At 35.6% G+C, this 18627-nt stretch overlaps 1 protein-coding gene across 2 annotated transcripts in view; it reads right to left on the bottom strand.

Moving 5' to 3' along the window:
* The window catches only part of CNTNAP5 (contactin associated protein like 5), a 789622-nt gene that overhangs the window by 382168 nt on the left and 388827 nt on the right, over positions 1-18627 (bottom strand). The window contains exon 7 of one of the 2 annotated variants that reach the window (XM_029934734.1): positions 8934-9077. The exons of the other annotated variant lie outside the window; for it this stretch is intronic. Coding sequence (XP_029790594.1) covers positions 8934-9077 — 144 coding nt within the window. The remainder of the gene's footprint in view (positions 1-8933; positions 9078-18627) is intronic. 2 annotated transcript variants of the gene reach the window in all.

Here is an 18627-nt window from a genome sequence, read left to right as displayed (position 1 = left end):
GCTTTCCAGAAGAAGAGGAAGAAGACTGTGAATGACATAGCTGCTACCTATATATCATTGACTTTCCCTGGTCCTGGGCATAAAGCATCTTTCAGTATAAACTGTGGATAACAATGTCCGCCCCGTCTGCCTCTCACAGAGGTTTCAGGGACGAAGCAGCAAGCACAACCACAGGTCTATATGTCACCCACCCCCTCTACTCTCCTGTGGCATTAGCATCATGATTTGTGGCATCCTGATTATCAGACAGCTCTTGGAAGCAATATGTCTTCAAGTGAAGGGATTAACATTGCTGGTATTGCTGGAAACAGCAAGAAAAAAAAAGAGCATTAAGAAACATGTTCAGCTCATTAGCTAGAAGTTTTGCACAGAAGAAAAGAGCCTGAGTTGATTTCAAGTTTCATTTAGACCCACCTTTTTTTTTTTCTATTGAGGTATAACAGTGTTATATTAGTTTCTGATATATGATATAATGATTTTATAATTCTATACATTTCTCAGCGCTCATCAATTTAGGTGTACTCTTAATCACCCTTAACCTATTCCATCCATCCCCCCTCCATCGCGCCTCTGGCAATCACCAGTGTGTTCTCTGTATTTCACAGTCTGTTTTTGTTTGTTTGTTTGTTTGGTTGGTTGTTTTTCTCTTTTTTCTTTCTTTTTTTATTATGTGAAATCATATGATAATTCTTTTTCTCTGACAGACTTATTTCATATAACATTATACCTTCTATGTCTATCCATGTTGTTGCAAATTAACCCCACTCTGTTAAAATACATTTGAATATTCAAATGAGCAGAAAGCATGAGGTAGAACACAGAAGATAAAAAAGACCCTCAGTGCACTGTGAGGGAGAGGGGGAGGTAAACTGGTACCACTTTAAACAATTGAGTCAATAATTCATAATCATTCACCCAATAATCCCCATTCCTGCCTATCTGTTCTAAATTTTAGAAAATTATTTTTTCATAATGTTTATATTCTCCACATTATTTGAGCAGTAAACATTTAGGCCATTCAAAATTTAATCACAGTAGAATCTTAAAGTCACTCTGGTGAGTTGCGTTAATGTTTAAATGAGGTTTACACATAAAAATTTTTAAGAAAAATTTTAAAGATACAGAACTTATCTTAAGTAACCATAAGAAGCAAGATATAAAATTGTCCAATAAAATAACATTCATGCTTTATAAAATATACATTTAAAATACAAAAAGAAAATACCTATAGGTGAGAAAAGCATTTTCCTGTCTGGCTTATTGTGTGTTTTATTTTGTATATCCCAAATAGTCCTAAAAATATATCAAAAAATATATTTTTAACATTCTAAAGAAATTTTAATAACTTCAAGTAATGAAATAAGTCATCTTAGAAAAAAAACAAGTCATAACATTGATTTAAGGTAGAATGATTTTCAGAGAGGATAATCATTCCAGTTTTTTTTCCTTAACTTTTAAGTCATATTATTTCTCATATGACCTCAAAACTAATTTTAATGTGTCCGCTAAAAGAAAGGAAGCAACTTCTGTGGAAGCTAATAATTTAGCCATATTTTCTCCAGCATATGAGGCATATACAACACAGAAGCAAGTGATATGAATGTCAGACTGGTCAAATGACAGTGGAAGATAGCAGGAATGTGCAGAGAGGAGACATGATATGTTAGTTGCTTTTTCAAGTGATTCCTTCCATCAAGGAAAAGTATCATTTATCACAGAGCATGCTCAAAGAGATGAAACATGATCTCAGGGACAAACTGAAGAGATTATAGGCTTCACTAGACACTAGGGACTTTTCTCTGAGCAATTTTCATAAACTTCTGGGTCACAGGAAGGTGAGACAAAGGCTACTGTCACTGCGCGTATGTGCGCCTGTGTGTGCATATGCAGAGGTGTGTGTACATGTGGTCTCTTGTGCACACTTACACATAGCTCTGAGTGTATTTTTTTTGGATTCATAGCTGCAGGAAATAAACAACCATACTCCAGTGAGATTCATGGCAGTAGATACAAACAAGAGACAATAAACTTCATAAAAGCCTGCTATTATTATATACCCGTGTGCCTGACACTCAAGTCCATGGGGCAACATCTTTTTTACATGCCTCATTTCAAAGGAGTCCATCATTTGATCAGATCTGGACTAGAGATGGCTATTCAATTTTCTCAAATGAATGACATAAATAAGATTGGAATATATTTACTCAAAACCCACTTCACGGTTCATATGGTTTAGAAATAAACTAAATTTCAGATTCAGGACATAGAACCTAAGCTGTCACCAATCTATGTTTATTATTTGGTGGGATCATAGAATACAAAACTATGTGTTTAGGAACGTAACTAGTCTATCAACCATACTATCACTGCGGGTCCTGGGTTGACAAGACCGTGGGACTTCCCTGTTGGTTAAGTGGAAGCACATTGAATGATTGTGTTCCGCTATTTCAGCCCTGAGGTTGGGAGATCATTATATGTGCTTGCTATTGGCTATCATCCATTCAATTCCTTAATTTTAATTATTTTTAGACAAAGGCAAGGAAGTGAATTGACATGGTCAGTTAGCTCCAAAGCCAATTCTATGCCCATAGTCCTGCTGTAAGTCAGTGGTTCTTCCCCCTCTTCTACTGAAGACCAAGTCAGAGCATCAAGACCATTTCTACTCTATTCTTCCTTTAAATGAAGAAAAAAAATCATGTTAAGACCTATCGTGAAGTGGGTTAGACCTCAGCCAACATCCAAACAACCACATAACTCTCCTTGCTTCCAGAAGAGGGGATTAACACTCAGAAAGCAGAGCTCAAAAAAAAAAAATCATCATTTCTTATGAAGTGAAGGGTATGAAATTAATCATTTTCAGGAAACTAGCAGGGCAATATATCTCTTATATTATGTATATAATAATCCACATTACAGGTACTGTACACACACTTCAATGGGCCATTTACTTTCTGATTGTTTATTATACGGTGCTGTATTAGCATAGGATGAAAGATTTGAGGAAGAATGGTGAGGTATTTTTTATGTCTACTTTAAGCTGTTAGTTTTACTGCATTTCGGGATGTGGAAGATCGTCTTATCAAATCGAGCCATAAAGACTAAATTGAATTATCCCCCTGTAACAGCTGTTAAGTCTCCAGGGAGTGGGCAGGTCCCACAGAAAGGAATGACAGATTGCACTGGGGAGGCTCCCTGAATGCTGCCTGCGAGAGAGGTTTGTGCTGAATGAGGCCGACGCGGATGCTTCCATGAGCCTGGAATCACATTTTGTAATTTATGGGTGTTATCATACCCTGGCTCCCTAAGTGTTGATTCCATGACTCTCCTGCTAAACTCTGAACTTTCCAAGACTTAATAACTGTGAGAGAGTCTGTGAACACCGGCAAAGGACACAAGCGCCATCCCTTTCAAAAGCCCTTACTTAGCACAGCAGTGACTTAGTAACCTGGAGCCAAGCTGATTTTGTAGCTGATACTATGTCTTTGGGGGAAAACTTTAAGCATGAGTAGGGGAATAAAAGAGTTTGTACTTGTAATTAACAGTGCAAACTATTCTCTCCTTCACAGAATTCCTAAAGGAAAAAGACGAGGTATATAGAAGTGTGTGTGTGTGTGTGTGTGTGTGTGTGTGTGTGTGTAGTGATATGAAATGAATTCACATTTAAGCAAGGTGATGGAAGCAATTTGTAATAAAAATAACTTTTTCCCCTTCAATTTTGAAGGTTAAAACTAAAGGTTGTCTACCTGCAGAGTAAAACAGTTTTCTTGGGATTTTTTTCCCCAAATACATTAGTGCTAAATGGATTCCTTGTGCTTTGTATTAACAATACCGCCAATTAAACTCTCAGGAATGAAGTATGCTAGCAAACTTTCAGGCAACTTGCTAAGTGCTAAAGCAGTTTAAAATCAACAAAAGATTTATTAAAGTTTTGGGTTAATCTCATAAAAGGAGATGATGATAGCTTCCAATATTCACAAATTCATTTTTTTCCTCTGTGCTCTTTATTTCTCCTTTTCTTGCTCTCTGCAGTAAATTTTAAATGTACATCATCATTAAAGATGTTTCTAACATGTAATATTTATGGATATTTCCTTTTTGGATACAGCCACAACGATGTTAGTTATTTATATGTAAGTCTCAGGCTCGCCTACTTTTTTTTTCCAAGTTTTTATTTAAGTTCTACTTAGTTAACATATAGTGTAATATTGGTTTCAGGAATATAATTTAGTGATTCATCACTAACTAACCTAGAACACCCAGTGTCACACACTTTTGAGCCTGTTTATGAACAATGGAATTGAAATGTTATTATAAGCTCCTGTGTTTCAACATGCTGTACTGGCTCTTAGAACATGGAAGGCAGTGTCCTGCCTTTCTGATGTGATGATATTCATGACATTACTTGAAACTAAACTCTCAGTAGCATGTGATCTTACTACTAACAGGCAGATTGAGCTCAATGAAAGTGGTATATTATGAAATACTTATTAGTGATAATGTCGGGGATGGGATGCACATGAGTGTGTTTACAGTGCTCAAGCCTTGAACTAGACTCAAGAAAAATATCACCAGCAATTTAGTATGTAGGTCAATTGGGAGATGGACATCCTAAAGCACACATGGGTTAAATAATTGTCAAGAGTCCTGAGCATGAGCCAAGGATGGATAGGTAATGTCACTGGATCTCTTAGATGAGAGTAAGAGGATTAACCTCTTCTTAGCACCACCCTTATTCTTCAAAACCACAGCAGTCAGAAATTTGGCCCAAGCCTTTTAAAATATTGGTAACCTTGGGGCACCTATGTTGCTCAGTCAGTTAAGCATCCCACTTCAGCTCAGGTCACGATCTCATGGCTTGTGGGTTGGAGCCCCACATACGGCTTTGTGTTGACAACTCAGAGCCTGGAGGCTGCTTCAGATTCTGTGTCTTCCTCTCTCTTTGCCCCTCCTCTGCTGGCACTCTCCCTCTTTGTCCCTCTCTCTCTCTCTCTCTCTCTGTCTCAAAAAATAAAAAAAAAACATTAAAAAATAATAAAATATTGGCAACATTCAACCCACTTATGATTCCTCTCAAGCAAATCTATCTCACACCCTGGAATCCAATAGCCACTTTAGGAAATGTGTTACTGGGCACTTCAGTGGTTCAGTCTGCTGAGTGTCTGACTTTGGCTCAGGTGATGATCTCATAGTTTGTGAGTTTGAGCCCTGCATCAAGCTCGCTGCTCACAGTGCAGAGCCTGCTTAGAATCCTCTGTTCCCCTCTTTCTCTGTCCCTCCCCCACTCATGCTCTCTCAAAAATAAATAAAACAAAACAAAGAAACAAAAAACAAAAATGACTTACCTATATAAAATCCAAAAACCTAAATGGACTACAATATTCATTATACACTATACTTATCAAGGGGAAAATAGACATCAAGATTATTTAAGACCTACAGGTTTTTCAGATAGTCCACTGGCCAGATCACAAACAGAATCAGGTTTTGCCTGTCAATGATGTAGTGGCCTACTCTTGTCATGGGTTTTTAAAGTGTCAGTTTAAAGGACATCCACATCTGGGAAGATGGAGTAGTATGATTTTTGCTATTTCTCCCACTAAGTACAACTAAAAAATGCCAAACGTTGTGTATGAAACAAACCTAAGAACACTCTGAGTGGTGGAGAGAAGAAAGCATGCAAAAAAATCTTGAGACCCAAAGAACAACAGTGTAAAGTTCTTGAGATTTTCTTTTTGTTTTCTATATCCTAGACTTGCAGAAGAAGTCAGCAACCTGGAGAGGCCAACTGGTGCAGATCAAAACTAAATCCCAATGAGAAGCTTGGTCTCCATAATCTAAGGACCAGGAAAAGGGCAGCATAGCAGACAGAATATCTTTCGACAATAACTGCTCTATGTCAGCCAAACACCACAGAAAAGACTGGCCCTATGTCCATCCATTCATGCTACAAGAAGGTGTCAAAACCCCTGGCCACAGTTGTGTCAAAGACTGATTAGGAAGCTGGGCCTTTACGCCTTGCCAGAGAGTAGCAAGCTTCTACCTGTAGTATTAACTAAAACCACATGTGGGGTAGAGCTTGGACTGTCTACCTCCACTGAGCAGTTAGAGGCACCCTACCTGTTCCCTGCAGGGATGGTGTTGAAGATGTCTTAGTGCAGTTATGACTTTTATCACAATCTAGTAATAAGAAGGGTGTACACACACACACACACACACACACACACACACACAGAGTAATGTTAATGGTGATCACATGAAGAATAGTAATGAGGCTTTCATATACATTCCAGACATTCAGCTATCACTGAAGAGCTAGTGGAGAGCTGGAAATTTCATCCCTCTCCCCTTACCCTTAAGTGTCAATGTTTGCTGAATAGGAAATCTGGACTCTACTCTCATCTAACAGAGTGGAGGTAAAACCCTGTCCCCTAGTGCAATAATGTCAAAGGAAGACACCTAATAGAGTAGGGTTAAATATGATTCATCATAGTATAATCCCTAATATGTCCAGGTTAAAATAAAGAAACCTCTTGTCATACCAAAAAACAGAAAGACCTCAAACTGAATGTAAAAGACAATTAATATGCCAACACTGAGATGAGAAAGAATAATGTTACAATTATGCGACAAACATTTTTAAGCAGACATTATGATAAAAATAGTTCAAGGAACAATTACATATTTGAGACAAATAAAATATAAAGATCCAGTAAAAAACAGAAAGTCTTATCAAGGAAACAGAAATATAAAAACAAATAAAAATTTTAGAACTGAAAAATATAATAACAGACATAAAAATAATTAACAAATATCCTCAGTAACAGAATGAAAGGATTAAGGAAAGAATTAGTGAACTTGAAGATCTGACAGTGGAAATTACCCAGTGTGAACAAAAGACAAAAGAAACTAAAACAAAAAATATGAACAGAGGATTAGGGACCTGTGAAGTTATAATATGAGATCTAGCATTCATAGTTGTGACATTCAGAAAGTAGAAGAGAGAGGACTAAAAAATACTCAGATAAATGGCAGAACATTTCCCAAATTTAGTGAAAGACAAGAGCCCACAAATTCAGAAGACTGAATGAAATCCAAACAAGATAAACCTAAAGAAATCACACAATACATAATGGTCAAGCTCGCAAAAACTAAAGACAAAGGAAAGATCTTAAAAGCACCAAAAGAGAAATGACAGCTTATCCATTGGGCAAAAATGTTTAATAATAGTGGATTTTTCACCAGAAACCATTGAAGCCAGAAGGAAATGCCTCAACATTTTTCAATGTCTGAAAGAAAACAGTAATCAACCTAAAGTCTTATATACAGAGAACATATCTTTCAAGAATGGAATAGCTACCAAGACATTATAGATTGAGGGAAAATTAAGAATTTGTCACCAGCATACATCTTGAAAAATGGCAAAAGGAGGAATTTTTTTAAAAAAATAGAAATGAGATGATAAAAGAAGAAATCCAGAAAAATCAGGAAGGAAGAAAGAACAAAGGTAAGCAAAAATGGTAAGTAAAATCAACTTTCTTTCTTCTCTTGAGATTTCTAAATTAGGTTTGGCAGTTGAAGCAAAATAACACTCAAAATGATTCTAAATATATATAGAGAAAATAATAATTGAGAAATTTATATAATAAACAGGGGAAGATAAAAGAATATAAATGTAGGTAAGTAAGGTTTCCAAACTCCACTTAAGTTGGTGAAATACCAATAAACTGTGATAAGATGGATGTCTATAATATCTAAAGAAACCAGCAGCAAAATCTATACACAGAGATGCATTCCAGCACTAGATAAATCAAAGCAAAATTCTAAAAGTCATTCAAGAAACACACAGGAAGGTGGAGAAAAAAGGAAATAAAAAATGTAGGTAACAAACAGAAAACAAAAAATAAACAGGCATTTGAGCACTAACACACCAGTAATTACAATGAAATGTAAAATGGCTTAAGTACACCAATTAAAAGAGATTGATGAAGTAGATTTAAAAATGACTGTACTATTTACTGTCTACAAGAAAATCATTTCAAATATGTGATATAGGCTGGTTAGATGTATGCAAATGAAAGAAAATGACATATCATATAAATGTTAATCAAAAACACTGAGGAGTTTTTATATTAATAGCAGATAAAGTAGACTTCAGAGCAAATAAAACTATCACAGACAGAGAAGAATATTATATAATGAGAAAAAGGCCAATCCCCCAGGAAGACATAGTAATCCTAACTGTGTCTGTACTAAACAACAGGGATACAAAATATATGAAACAAAAACAGACTGAAAGGAGAAATACACACAAATCCACAATTACAGTTGCAAATATCAACATCATTATTGAGCACTGACTGTATACAAGGCACTCTGCTAGGTATCAGGAATGCGGTGGTGAACAAGAAAAAGACAGCATGGGTGCTCACGAAACTCATAGTCATTGGGGAAGATAAATATTAATTAATTAGAAAATTCCATAAATCAGCAGCATGATAAATACATCAGAGGAAATCTCAAAGACACAGAAAGTTTAATCTCTTATTCAAAATTCCACATTTTAATACAAATGATAAGTAGAGAAATACATACTTCCCAAGCTATATAATTTAATAGAATCTGGTTCTACTGTTGCTTTTCCCAGAGATAATAAAGACACTGATGGTAACACGGGAAGCTGTGAACACTGCCCACAGTTGTCCAGGAAAACAGAATTCTTCAGGTGCCTCTAACACTTTGTTACTCCTCATAACACGATTCACACTGACTCAGTTCTTGCCTTTTCTCTTGCTCCCTGGTTTCACTTAGGTGGCTGAGAGGATCTCCAAGTGTGTAATATAAACGCATTATAAAGAGGTTCAGAAGATGGGATGGGGAAAAGACTTAACACCAACGTGTTAGAAATCACCACGCTGAGACAGATGTTAACTTACCACCGTGTAGATCTGATGCTTGCGTCTTTTAGCCAAGTCAATTATGTTTACTCCATTGTAGTAAAGGTTTTCAATACATCCATGGAAGTTTTTCTTTAAAAAGGTCCCAGGTTTGCCTGGTACTGGAATTCCTCCAAAACTAAGCTTTATTAAGAGAGAGAGAAAAAAATTCAACTCTTAGTTTTAAGCCCTGGTGGAGTAGGGAAGGAAAGTAAGCAAGTGAATTTTACTAGTTTCAATTGTATGTGTGAGCCAAGAGGCTCAAATAATTATAGATGCCACTTGATTGCACATTTAAAAGGATACTGATTAGCCCACATAAAAATAACTATAATTGCTTGCTTTTTAAGGGCTTATTTTACAAAACTATTTCACTTCCTTTCTGAACCTTTTTAATACCAAATAAAACAATAATTTATAGAAGGTGAAAAAAATTTAAAAAATCAACAACGTTATATTTATCTCTTGTCCAAACATCTGAGAGAGTATGGCCACATGAAAACCAAGGGACAAACACTACATACCTCAATTCACCCACAGAGAGACCTAGTTTAAAAGTCTGAATCATACCAAAAGAACTTATGGATAGGATTATATACAAATTATTTTCTATAAAAATGAAAGATAGGAAATAATCTAAATATACCACATGGTTTCTTTAAAGGAAATGATCAAGAATTAATATGATGAAAGGTTACTTAGAGGTCAATAATGGTATGTATGAAACACGTGTGATAAAATGGCAAATAAACATAATATTGCTTGAAAAATGCAAGTTATAATTGGGTACAAGGTATGACGTCAATGACAGAAATTTGTTTTTACAGTATAGACTTGGAGGAAATGCACCAAAGTAACCATGGTTGTCTCTGGGAAGAATACGAGATATTATTTTGGTATTATTATTTTTTTATCACTTTTCTTTCTAGTAGAATATAAGATGCTTTTTAAAATATATTTCTAAATATTTATTTATTTTTGAGAGAGGAAGAGACAGAGCATGAGTAGGGGAGAGACAGAGAGAGAAGGAGACACAGAATCTGAAGCAGGCTCCAGGCTCTGAGCTGTCAGCACAGAGCCCAATGTGGGGCTCAAACTCATAAACTGCAAGATCATGACCCAAGGCAAAGTCGATGCTTAACAGACTGAGCCAGATGCCTTACAAGTTGCTTTAATAGAAATGCTACTTAAAGAACAAACTTGATTGGTTGTGAGTATTTTTCCTATTATGCAATGGTTAACAGCATAGTTTCTATAATCATGTTTATTACAACATGATTAATGCGTAAGCCAGGTTTTCTTCAGTCCTTTGAAGCATTACATTCAACAAGTACTTACACCATATCGATGCTTGGGTATGTTTCGGAAAGATGTGCTCTCCCAACAAGAATGCCGTTGCTTTATATGAATAGCTGCTCATATATTTCTACAATGTGTATTTATTTCCCCAAAAGTTCCACACTACTGTAGAAAAATTATAATATGTGGTAAAGATCATTAATCCTGCTGTCTTCTTTTACTGGCCATTGCTTAAATTCTGCTAAGGGAGTTATTTAATATTTTTGCCTATTTTATCTTAACATTTAATTTCAGAATAAATAGTTTTTTTTAATATCCTGCTGGAATTTTGATTGAGAATCTGTTATTTCCATGAATATATTTATTTGGAGAAGAATAGATATTTTTGAAGTGTTTCATCTTTCTATATAAGAACACTGTGACTTTTGTCTATTTTCCAATTGGTTTTGGTAAGGCTCATCACTTAAGCTTATCCTTTTTCACCCTAGTTCACATATTCACCATTAAATTAATTCCTATGAATTTCATGCCTTTAAAAAATTATTTATTCATTTTTGAGAGAGAGAGCACACCAGTGGGTGGGGGGCAGAGAGAGAGAGGGGAAGAAAGAATCCCAAGCAGACTTTAAGACTCTACACTGCCACCACAGAGCCCGATAAGGGGCTCAAAATCACAAACCACGAGATCGTGACCTGAGCTGAAAACAAGAGTCAGGTGCCTAATGGACTAAGCCACCCAGGTGCCCCTCAAGCCAATTTTTACACAATTTTTTCTTGTTTCATTGTCTTTGTAAAAACTTCTAAAATCATGATATAGAACTTTGCAAAAACAAAACAGTATTTTAAAAATATTTCCTGGTATGTATAATACTGATTCTGACTCCACATCACATTAAAGAGATATATTTCTATTCCTATTTTACACATAAATCAGTTATTTGGTCATTTATTTGTTTGCTTACCCAAACTGGGAAATGAATGCTGTTTTATCCATTGGTTTTTCAGAAATACCCATAAAATAAGAACATAGGGTATTTTATTTAAACTCCTGATGGGTTCAATTTTATTAATAGATCATAAATTAATAGTCTCTTTGATTGAACCACACATGTGCTCCATTTGCCCTGAAATACATGTGCTTATACTTTAAATAGTAAATGAGTTTGAGCTCTAATTTTCTTCTTTTGTCAAGTATTTAGCTCAAGTCTAGATTTGTCTCTGAGAAAAACTATGGGAGTTTTATCTTTGACTCTATTTAAGAATGGCTCATAAATCTCGAGAAATACTCTGGGAAACTTAAAACACTGATGAAATTGGTTAGCTCACTAATATGTTGTACAATTCTTTCTTTGATAACTTGGATAAAATCTTCTTTGTTGATTTGTTGCAGTATTCCAATATTTTCAATTTGAGTCAGTTACATTGAAAAAGATCCATTTTTGTTTTCTAAATTGTTGCCACAAATAAAACTTATAATGTAAGCACTAAATAGAATATTTGTTAGTTTTACTTATTTTTTTGTAAATACAATTTTTTGGAGCAGCTTATGTTCACAGAGAAATTGAGAAGAAGGTACAAAGGTTTCCCATATACTCTATCTCCTCACACATATATAGCCTCTTTCCTTATCAACATCCTTCACCAAAATGGTACATTTGTTTTAACTAGTGAACCTACACTGACACATTATAATCACCCAAAGTTCACCTTTGGTGTTTTACATTCTTTGGGTTTGCACAATTGTATAACGCCATGTACCACCAATACAGTATTATATAGAACAGTTTCACTGCCCTAAAGAAACCTCTGAGCTCTGCCAATTCATCCCTCCTCTGTGCCACCCAACTGCAACCGCCAGAAACCATTGATCTTTTACTGTCTGAAGTTTTTCTCATTCCAGAATGGCCTAATATTGGAATCATACAGTATGTCTGTCACCTTTACAGGTTGGCTTATTTCAATTAGTAATATGGATTTAAAGCTATTCCATGCCTTTTCATGGATTGATAGCTCACTTTTCTTTACTGCTGAATATATTCCAACTGGGTATACCATAGCTTATTTATCCATTCACCTACTAAAGGACATCTTGGTTGCTTCTAAGTTTTGGCAACTACAAATAAAGCTGCTATAAACATCCATGTGCAAGTTTTTGTGTGGACATAAGTTCTTATTCATTTTTACAATTTTAAACATATAATGATACTTTTTAAAATGTTGGCCACCTTCCTCAATTTTTAAAAATGTTTTTAACGCTCCACTCCACTCATTTGCGATTTAGGAAAATAAAAGTCACAGGAAATAATTGAAAAAGATAGAAAGGGGAAAAATGCTTTATTTTAAATACCAAAAATTGTGTTTGAAAGATTTGGGGTAGAGAAATTTATTTTAGAAGTCAAGTAATATAGAGAGTACTATCTACTACAAAACTGTAATTTCCTGTCACACTAAGGATAGCAAAACCTGTTTGTAGTCTGGGTGGGGAGTGTTTAGAGAAATCTGGCAGAGACAGGAGTATAGTTAGTAGTGTAGGCCCTGTTATTTGATTCTCCACAAGACTGAAACCAGCTGAGGTCTAGTGGGATGGTCATATTGCTCACAAGATGGCTTTTGGAACGCATAGAGGTATCCCCCCCCAATTCCCAAAACGATGAGGGCTACAGTCTATTAGAGATGCATCAAGTTCAGCAGGGGCCCAGAGCAAACTTTGCCAGAAGGGAGTCAGACTATCAATGGCTGATGGAAATAATACAGAAAGGTCTGAGGGCTCTCCACAATAACCTGGTCATTCTAGTATAGTGTGAGGTAGGCTGCTGGGGGTGTCACAGCCTGGGGGATATGGATGGACTGAGGATGGTAGTTGAATCTGGAGGTCTGAGAGAGGCCATGTGACCAGACCTCAAAGCATAAGCCCATTGCCAATACCATAGACAGCATCCACGGAAGCCAACACTATATCCCATACCTCCTCCAATGCAGGAAAAAACACAAACTCCCCGCCACCCCCACCTCAGCCAGTGATCAGCCCAGGGAAAAGGGAAGAAGAGGAAGCATAAAGCATCAATATAATCCAATACTTCCATAATGCACTAAGTTTTAAACAGGCATTAACTAGTTATCATCCATCATCCAGGTGAGAGTTTTCTGCCGTCAAGGGAAGCAGGGGGTGATAAGCATGTCAAATTCAATTGGGGAGAAGAAACAAAATGATGTTTCTGCTTATTTGAGTGTCAGTGTAAATTGTTTGATCTCTTTTCTGTTTTCAAAATTTTCAAGTAGCTGAGAATTTGGGATTATAATTATACTATTGAATTATAGATAGTTTGCTATAATTTAGAATGGAGAAATTTGCTTCATATATTGATTTTTTTCCTACACATATAGTATTGATTTTTTAATAAATTTTTATAATTTTTTATAAATACTTCATAAACCCTTTGTAGGCTGTTTTATTTGTGGCAACAATTTAGAAAACAGAAATGGATCTTTTTCAATGTAACTGACTCAAATTGAAAATATTAGAATACTGCAACAAATCAACAAAGAAGATTTTATACAAGTTATCAAAGAAAGAATTGTACAACAAATGTGTTCATTAATTGTGCATTAATAATTCTATTCCTCAGGTCACTTGTATTCATATTTTATCTGATGTACCAAAATAGTGAGAATAAAAATTAAAATATGAGTTGAAACTATGTTTCTGTCCATCAAGCCATTCACACTAAAACTTCACTCTTCTGCATGACCTGAGATGGCCAAATTATTTTGGCTATAATTCGCAAAAATTGAATATTGATCATTCCTGAACTATTCTGCTTACTTCAGCTGGTATCTGATTGACTGTCTCCCAAGCTCATCACATTGGCTTTTCTTCTTGAATGCTGTCCATGAGTTCATTTGTCCAGCAGCAGAACTGGAAAACTAATGATCATTTCCTTTAGTTTGGCTCCTGGGCCTCCAGCTGAAACTGCCACACAGGGCGCTCATGAAGGGTATTGTTAACAAATACCTAAATACTAGGAATGGGTAGTTGTTGTTGTTTTTAATTTCTGCACTTGATATTTTACTGGATATATACATCTGTCTAGTATAGGTGGTTTTATTAATGTTTATTTATTTATTTTTGAGAACGAGAGAGAGAGAACGTGGGGGAGGGGCAGAGAGTGAGAAAGACAGAGAACCCTAAACAGGCTCTGCTCTGTCAGTGCAGAGCCTGACATGGGGCTCGAACCCACAAGATCATGACCTGAGACGAAATCAAGACTTGGACACTCAACAGACTGAGCCACCCAGGCACCCCAGTATAGGTGCTTTTAATCAAGGACTACCATGATTATTATTGTATGATGGCCTTTATCTTCTGATCTTTATTTTTACTTTCAGTATATTATTTTTCCAAACCCTGTTTTTCCTATATATTTAGTTGGTGTATCTTTGTCTCCAATTCCAAATTTTCATTAAAAAATTAATTTTTGATTATTTCTGAAATAAGTGTGTTTCTTATAAACCACATATGTCTGATGTTTCTTTATTAAAGCAGTAGGAGACTACTTACCATCTTTGGAAATATAGATAATTTTTCAATGTATTGCTGTAATTACAAATATGATCAATATTGCTTTATTCTGTTTCTTATTTTTTGATTGTCTCTTACACTTTTTTGCTCCATAGACTCTGCAGTGGTTACTGTTTTATGAAGCTGGCTGGCATGACAGTCACTAAGATTACCTAGCTTCTCAAACAATGGCTTTGAATCACTTTCTTTTTTTAAATTAAAAAAAAAATTAAGTGTATTTATTTTGAGACATACAGAGACAGAGACAGCGCAAGTTGGGGAGATGCAGAGAGAAGGAAAGAGAGCATCTCAAGCAGGTTACACACTTCCAGAGCAGAGCCTAGTGTGGGACTTGCACCCACGAAACCCTGAGATCATGACCTGAGCTGAAACCAAGAGTCAGATGCTTAATCAACTGAGCCACCCAGGTGCCCCTGGATTACGTTCTGTGAAGTACAAATTGTTTTGTTTTGTGTTTTTTCTTCAACCCCAACTTGTTCTGAATTCTGTTTACTTAAACTGTATGATTATTATTAATCAGTCTGCCTAATTTTTCCATTTTGAAATTCCTTTTTAAGATATTATATTATGTGGCAATTTGTTACAAACTCACATGAATTTATAAATTACATCAGTGTTCATCTCCCTCTTCACAGTCACAGGTTTAAAGGTGCTTCAGGAACTTCTCTGACTAGACTCAAGCCCAGATCTGCTTTGTACTTTCTGTGGGACCTTGTGAAAAAAAATGTAACTTCTATTGGATTCGTGATCCTTAAATACCAAAGGAGGGTAATGATGATACTTATGTCACATAAACAACTTGGCATAACTGGGTAATGTGGGAATTAAAAACTTTCCTATACTTGAAGGGTTAAGGACACATCCTGGCATAAATGCTTGCTGTTAGCAGTAACAGCAGCAACTTCTCAGTTAAGAAGTTCTTTCAAACTGTCATTCTGTGGCGTTACAGTCAATTTCTGAATGAAAACTATATGGACAATAATTCTTTAATATTTTTCTAAAGATTATGATAATATATATTGATATTTTATTCCATAGCAGCAATTCAAGTGAATGACTTTTTTGTTTTGAATTAATGAACATATAGGCCAACTTTCCCCCAAGGTCCTATGAAGCCTTCTCCTGGTTTTCAGATTTTCAGAACACTGGAACTAAATACGTTGTTGTTCCTTAAAAAAGACCCATTGGTCAGTTCTAGGTTCCCAATTATATTGAGTGGAAAAGGAAAAGAAAGAGATGTCTTCTTAGAAATGTATGGTCACTGACTATTTTCATTTTTTTTCAAATTAGGAAGACTAGTAATTATATACTATTATAGGACTAGTAATTAAAATTCTGTATCACTTGTTATGCAAGTAGGGAGGCTATCTTCTCAAGTTCAGGTTCTACATTTTTAAATTCAGTCATCGTTCTAAAAAGTATTGTTTTTGATTTATTCTTTGTTTGATTTCCTAAATTTTTATTCTGTTTTTCAGTTCCTTCAATATCTCTGTTGCACAAACTATTATCTTTATTGCCCCACATATAACTATTATATTTACAATTGCCTGTATATGTCCTTTAAATTTTAATGAGTCTTCTTAATCTTTGCTTTTAAGCCACACCTGGTTGTACTCTATGAACCTCTTCATTAATTAATTTCGTTGTCTAGGATTCTGAAGATATGATCTTTTGTGTCCATTCAGACTCTGGCATATTTTATCATGTGGCAGATATTGATGGTATTGAACACAGATTATATTTCAGGGAGCATCATCTGTATGATGTTGCCCAAAGGCCTTCAGTGTATAGATCACAGAGCTGGAAATGCAGCTTTTATTGGCTCATGGGCTCATACAACACAGTGTAATTGTTACAGTGTAAAGGAGCCAGATACCTTGAGCCAGCTCTTTCCAAATAGCCTTTGACAAAATCACATTTTAAAAAATATTTGTTCAATTAACACCATCTCAGTGAAGCTTATCCTGAACAAATATCCAAAATTGTAACCTGTTTCCTTCTGCCCTTGAACTTCCAATCCATCACCTAGATATATTTTTGCATGTGTCATCTTACTTACTATGTAATTAACTTGTTATATTTACTGCTTATGATTTGATTGTCCTGCTAAAATGCAAGCATTATGAGGGTAGTGTTTTTTCTTTGACATATTCCAATATTCCAAGCTCTTGAAATGATGCCCAATATATAATGGATGCTAAATAAATATTTGTTGAATGTTTTGGAATCATCTCTCTAAAAAATGTTTCTCAAGGACACAGACAATACCTTACTCATTTTTTAAATATTTAATGCAAGAGGTATGATTCGAACATAATAAATCCAACAAATATTTGTTGACTTGCTTCAAAAAAAGAACACTAGTGATTTACTTTTAAAACTGCTTTTGCCTTTTATTATTCTTTTGCTTTGGTCAATGTAGACCCTTTCTTTGCTTACTTTTCTTGTGTGTTTGCTCCTGACAAATTGCATAGTGTGACTTTCATTGATCTTAGTGATCAACAAAACCAGGTGTTCTACTGTAAAGTTACACTCACAGTCTCAGTGTCTTGGGCAACATAGGCCATCTGGTAACCTGATGGGTTTGCTGGTGTCACAGGTGGGATTCAACTCGATGACTCCCAAAAGTAACCCTGCTTTGATGTTAAATGCATGAGGTCTAGAATCTGCTACTCTCTCTTCTTTTGATCTCACTCCTCTTGTTTGTCTGGCATTTGCTTCTCTTCTTCAATCTTTGATGTTACTTCTATGACAATGAGTTCATTCCTCCTTATTGGCTTTTTCCCTGGCCCAGTTTAAATTTGAGAATCTTCCGGCTTGGAAGATTTCTTTTTCTGTCAGACTGAGATTTCTGATACTTTTGAAGATTCTAGTTGGTGAATATTTGTCTCACTTTTGCTTTGATAGTATACTTTGTAATAGGGAGTGTATGCAAATAGGTTCAAACATCTGTCTTCTTTTTCAACCATTAAAACTTGCATGGGTTTGGTGTTTGGTGAACTATAGGTAGAGTTCATGGCCCTTATGGAGGAAGAGGCCATCACTGACTTTTGGAATGTTCTCAAAGGTTTGATGAGTTTCTGTCATTTCAAAGAAAACCAGAAACCCCAGTTTTCCCATGAAATAGTTTAATTTTTAAATATTAGCCCAGTTTTTAAAAAAAGGGGAAAAAAAGGAAACTACCAAATTGGCAAATGAAATAATAGCTGTCCAAAATATTTCCCAAGGTCACCATTTAATGGCTTTTGCTCCATTTGACTTGATTGATGACTCAGTTTATAACTTGTTTGGAATGCTTGATCTCTTTAAAAGGCATATAGTGCATATGATGTCTTATATTTGTCACTATTTTAGGGTCACATGTTGAGAGGAGGTAATAAGTTACATGTTCATCAAGAATTACCTCTTCTTTTTTGCTTCCATAAGCTATTATTTTACAAATTCCCTGTGTCCCCTCATTTCTGGATAAGAAATGCCCTATGCCTGTTTTGCTGGGGACAGAATGTGAGCAATATCTGACCCAGACACAGTCCTGCACTGCATACAAGGGAACTCTGATTTCACCAGTCCCCCTCACTGTATAAAGCACCTTGCTTGTACCCATGCCTCCTGTCTAACACTCCAGGTCCAATTTACCTCATCTGTTCTGGCTTTGGCTTGAACCCAAGCCCAACTTTGCCCTTTATGTGCCTGTTGGATTTGGCCTCAGCACTCTCTCTTGGATAAGGTTTGCTTCTAATATGAACAACAGTGGCATGCATTGATTAGTTTTATATATTGGACACTAGGCTTAGGGCTTACTTACACTATTTTATCT

Source organism: Suricata suricatta, chromosome 3, assembly GCF_006229205.1.
Source record: "Suricata suricatta isolate VVHF042 chromosome 3, meerkat_22Aug2017_6uvM2_HiC, whole genome shotgun sequence".
Taxonomy (NCBI): domain Eukaryota; kingdom Metazoa; phylum Chordata; class Mammalia; order Carnivora; family Herpestidae; genus Suricata; species Suricata suricatta.
This window is presented reverse-complemented; position numbering and strand designations above follow the sequence as displayed.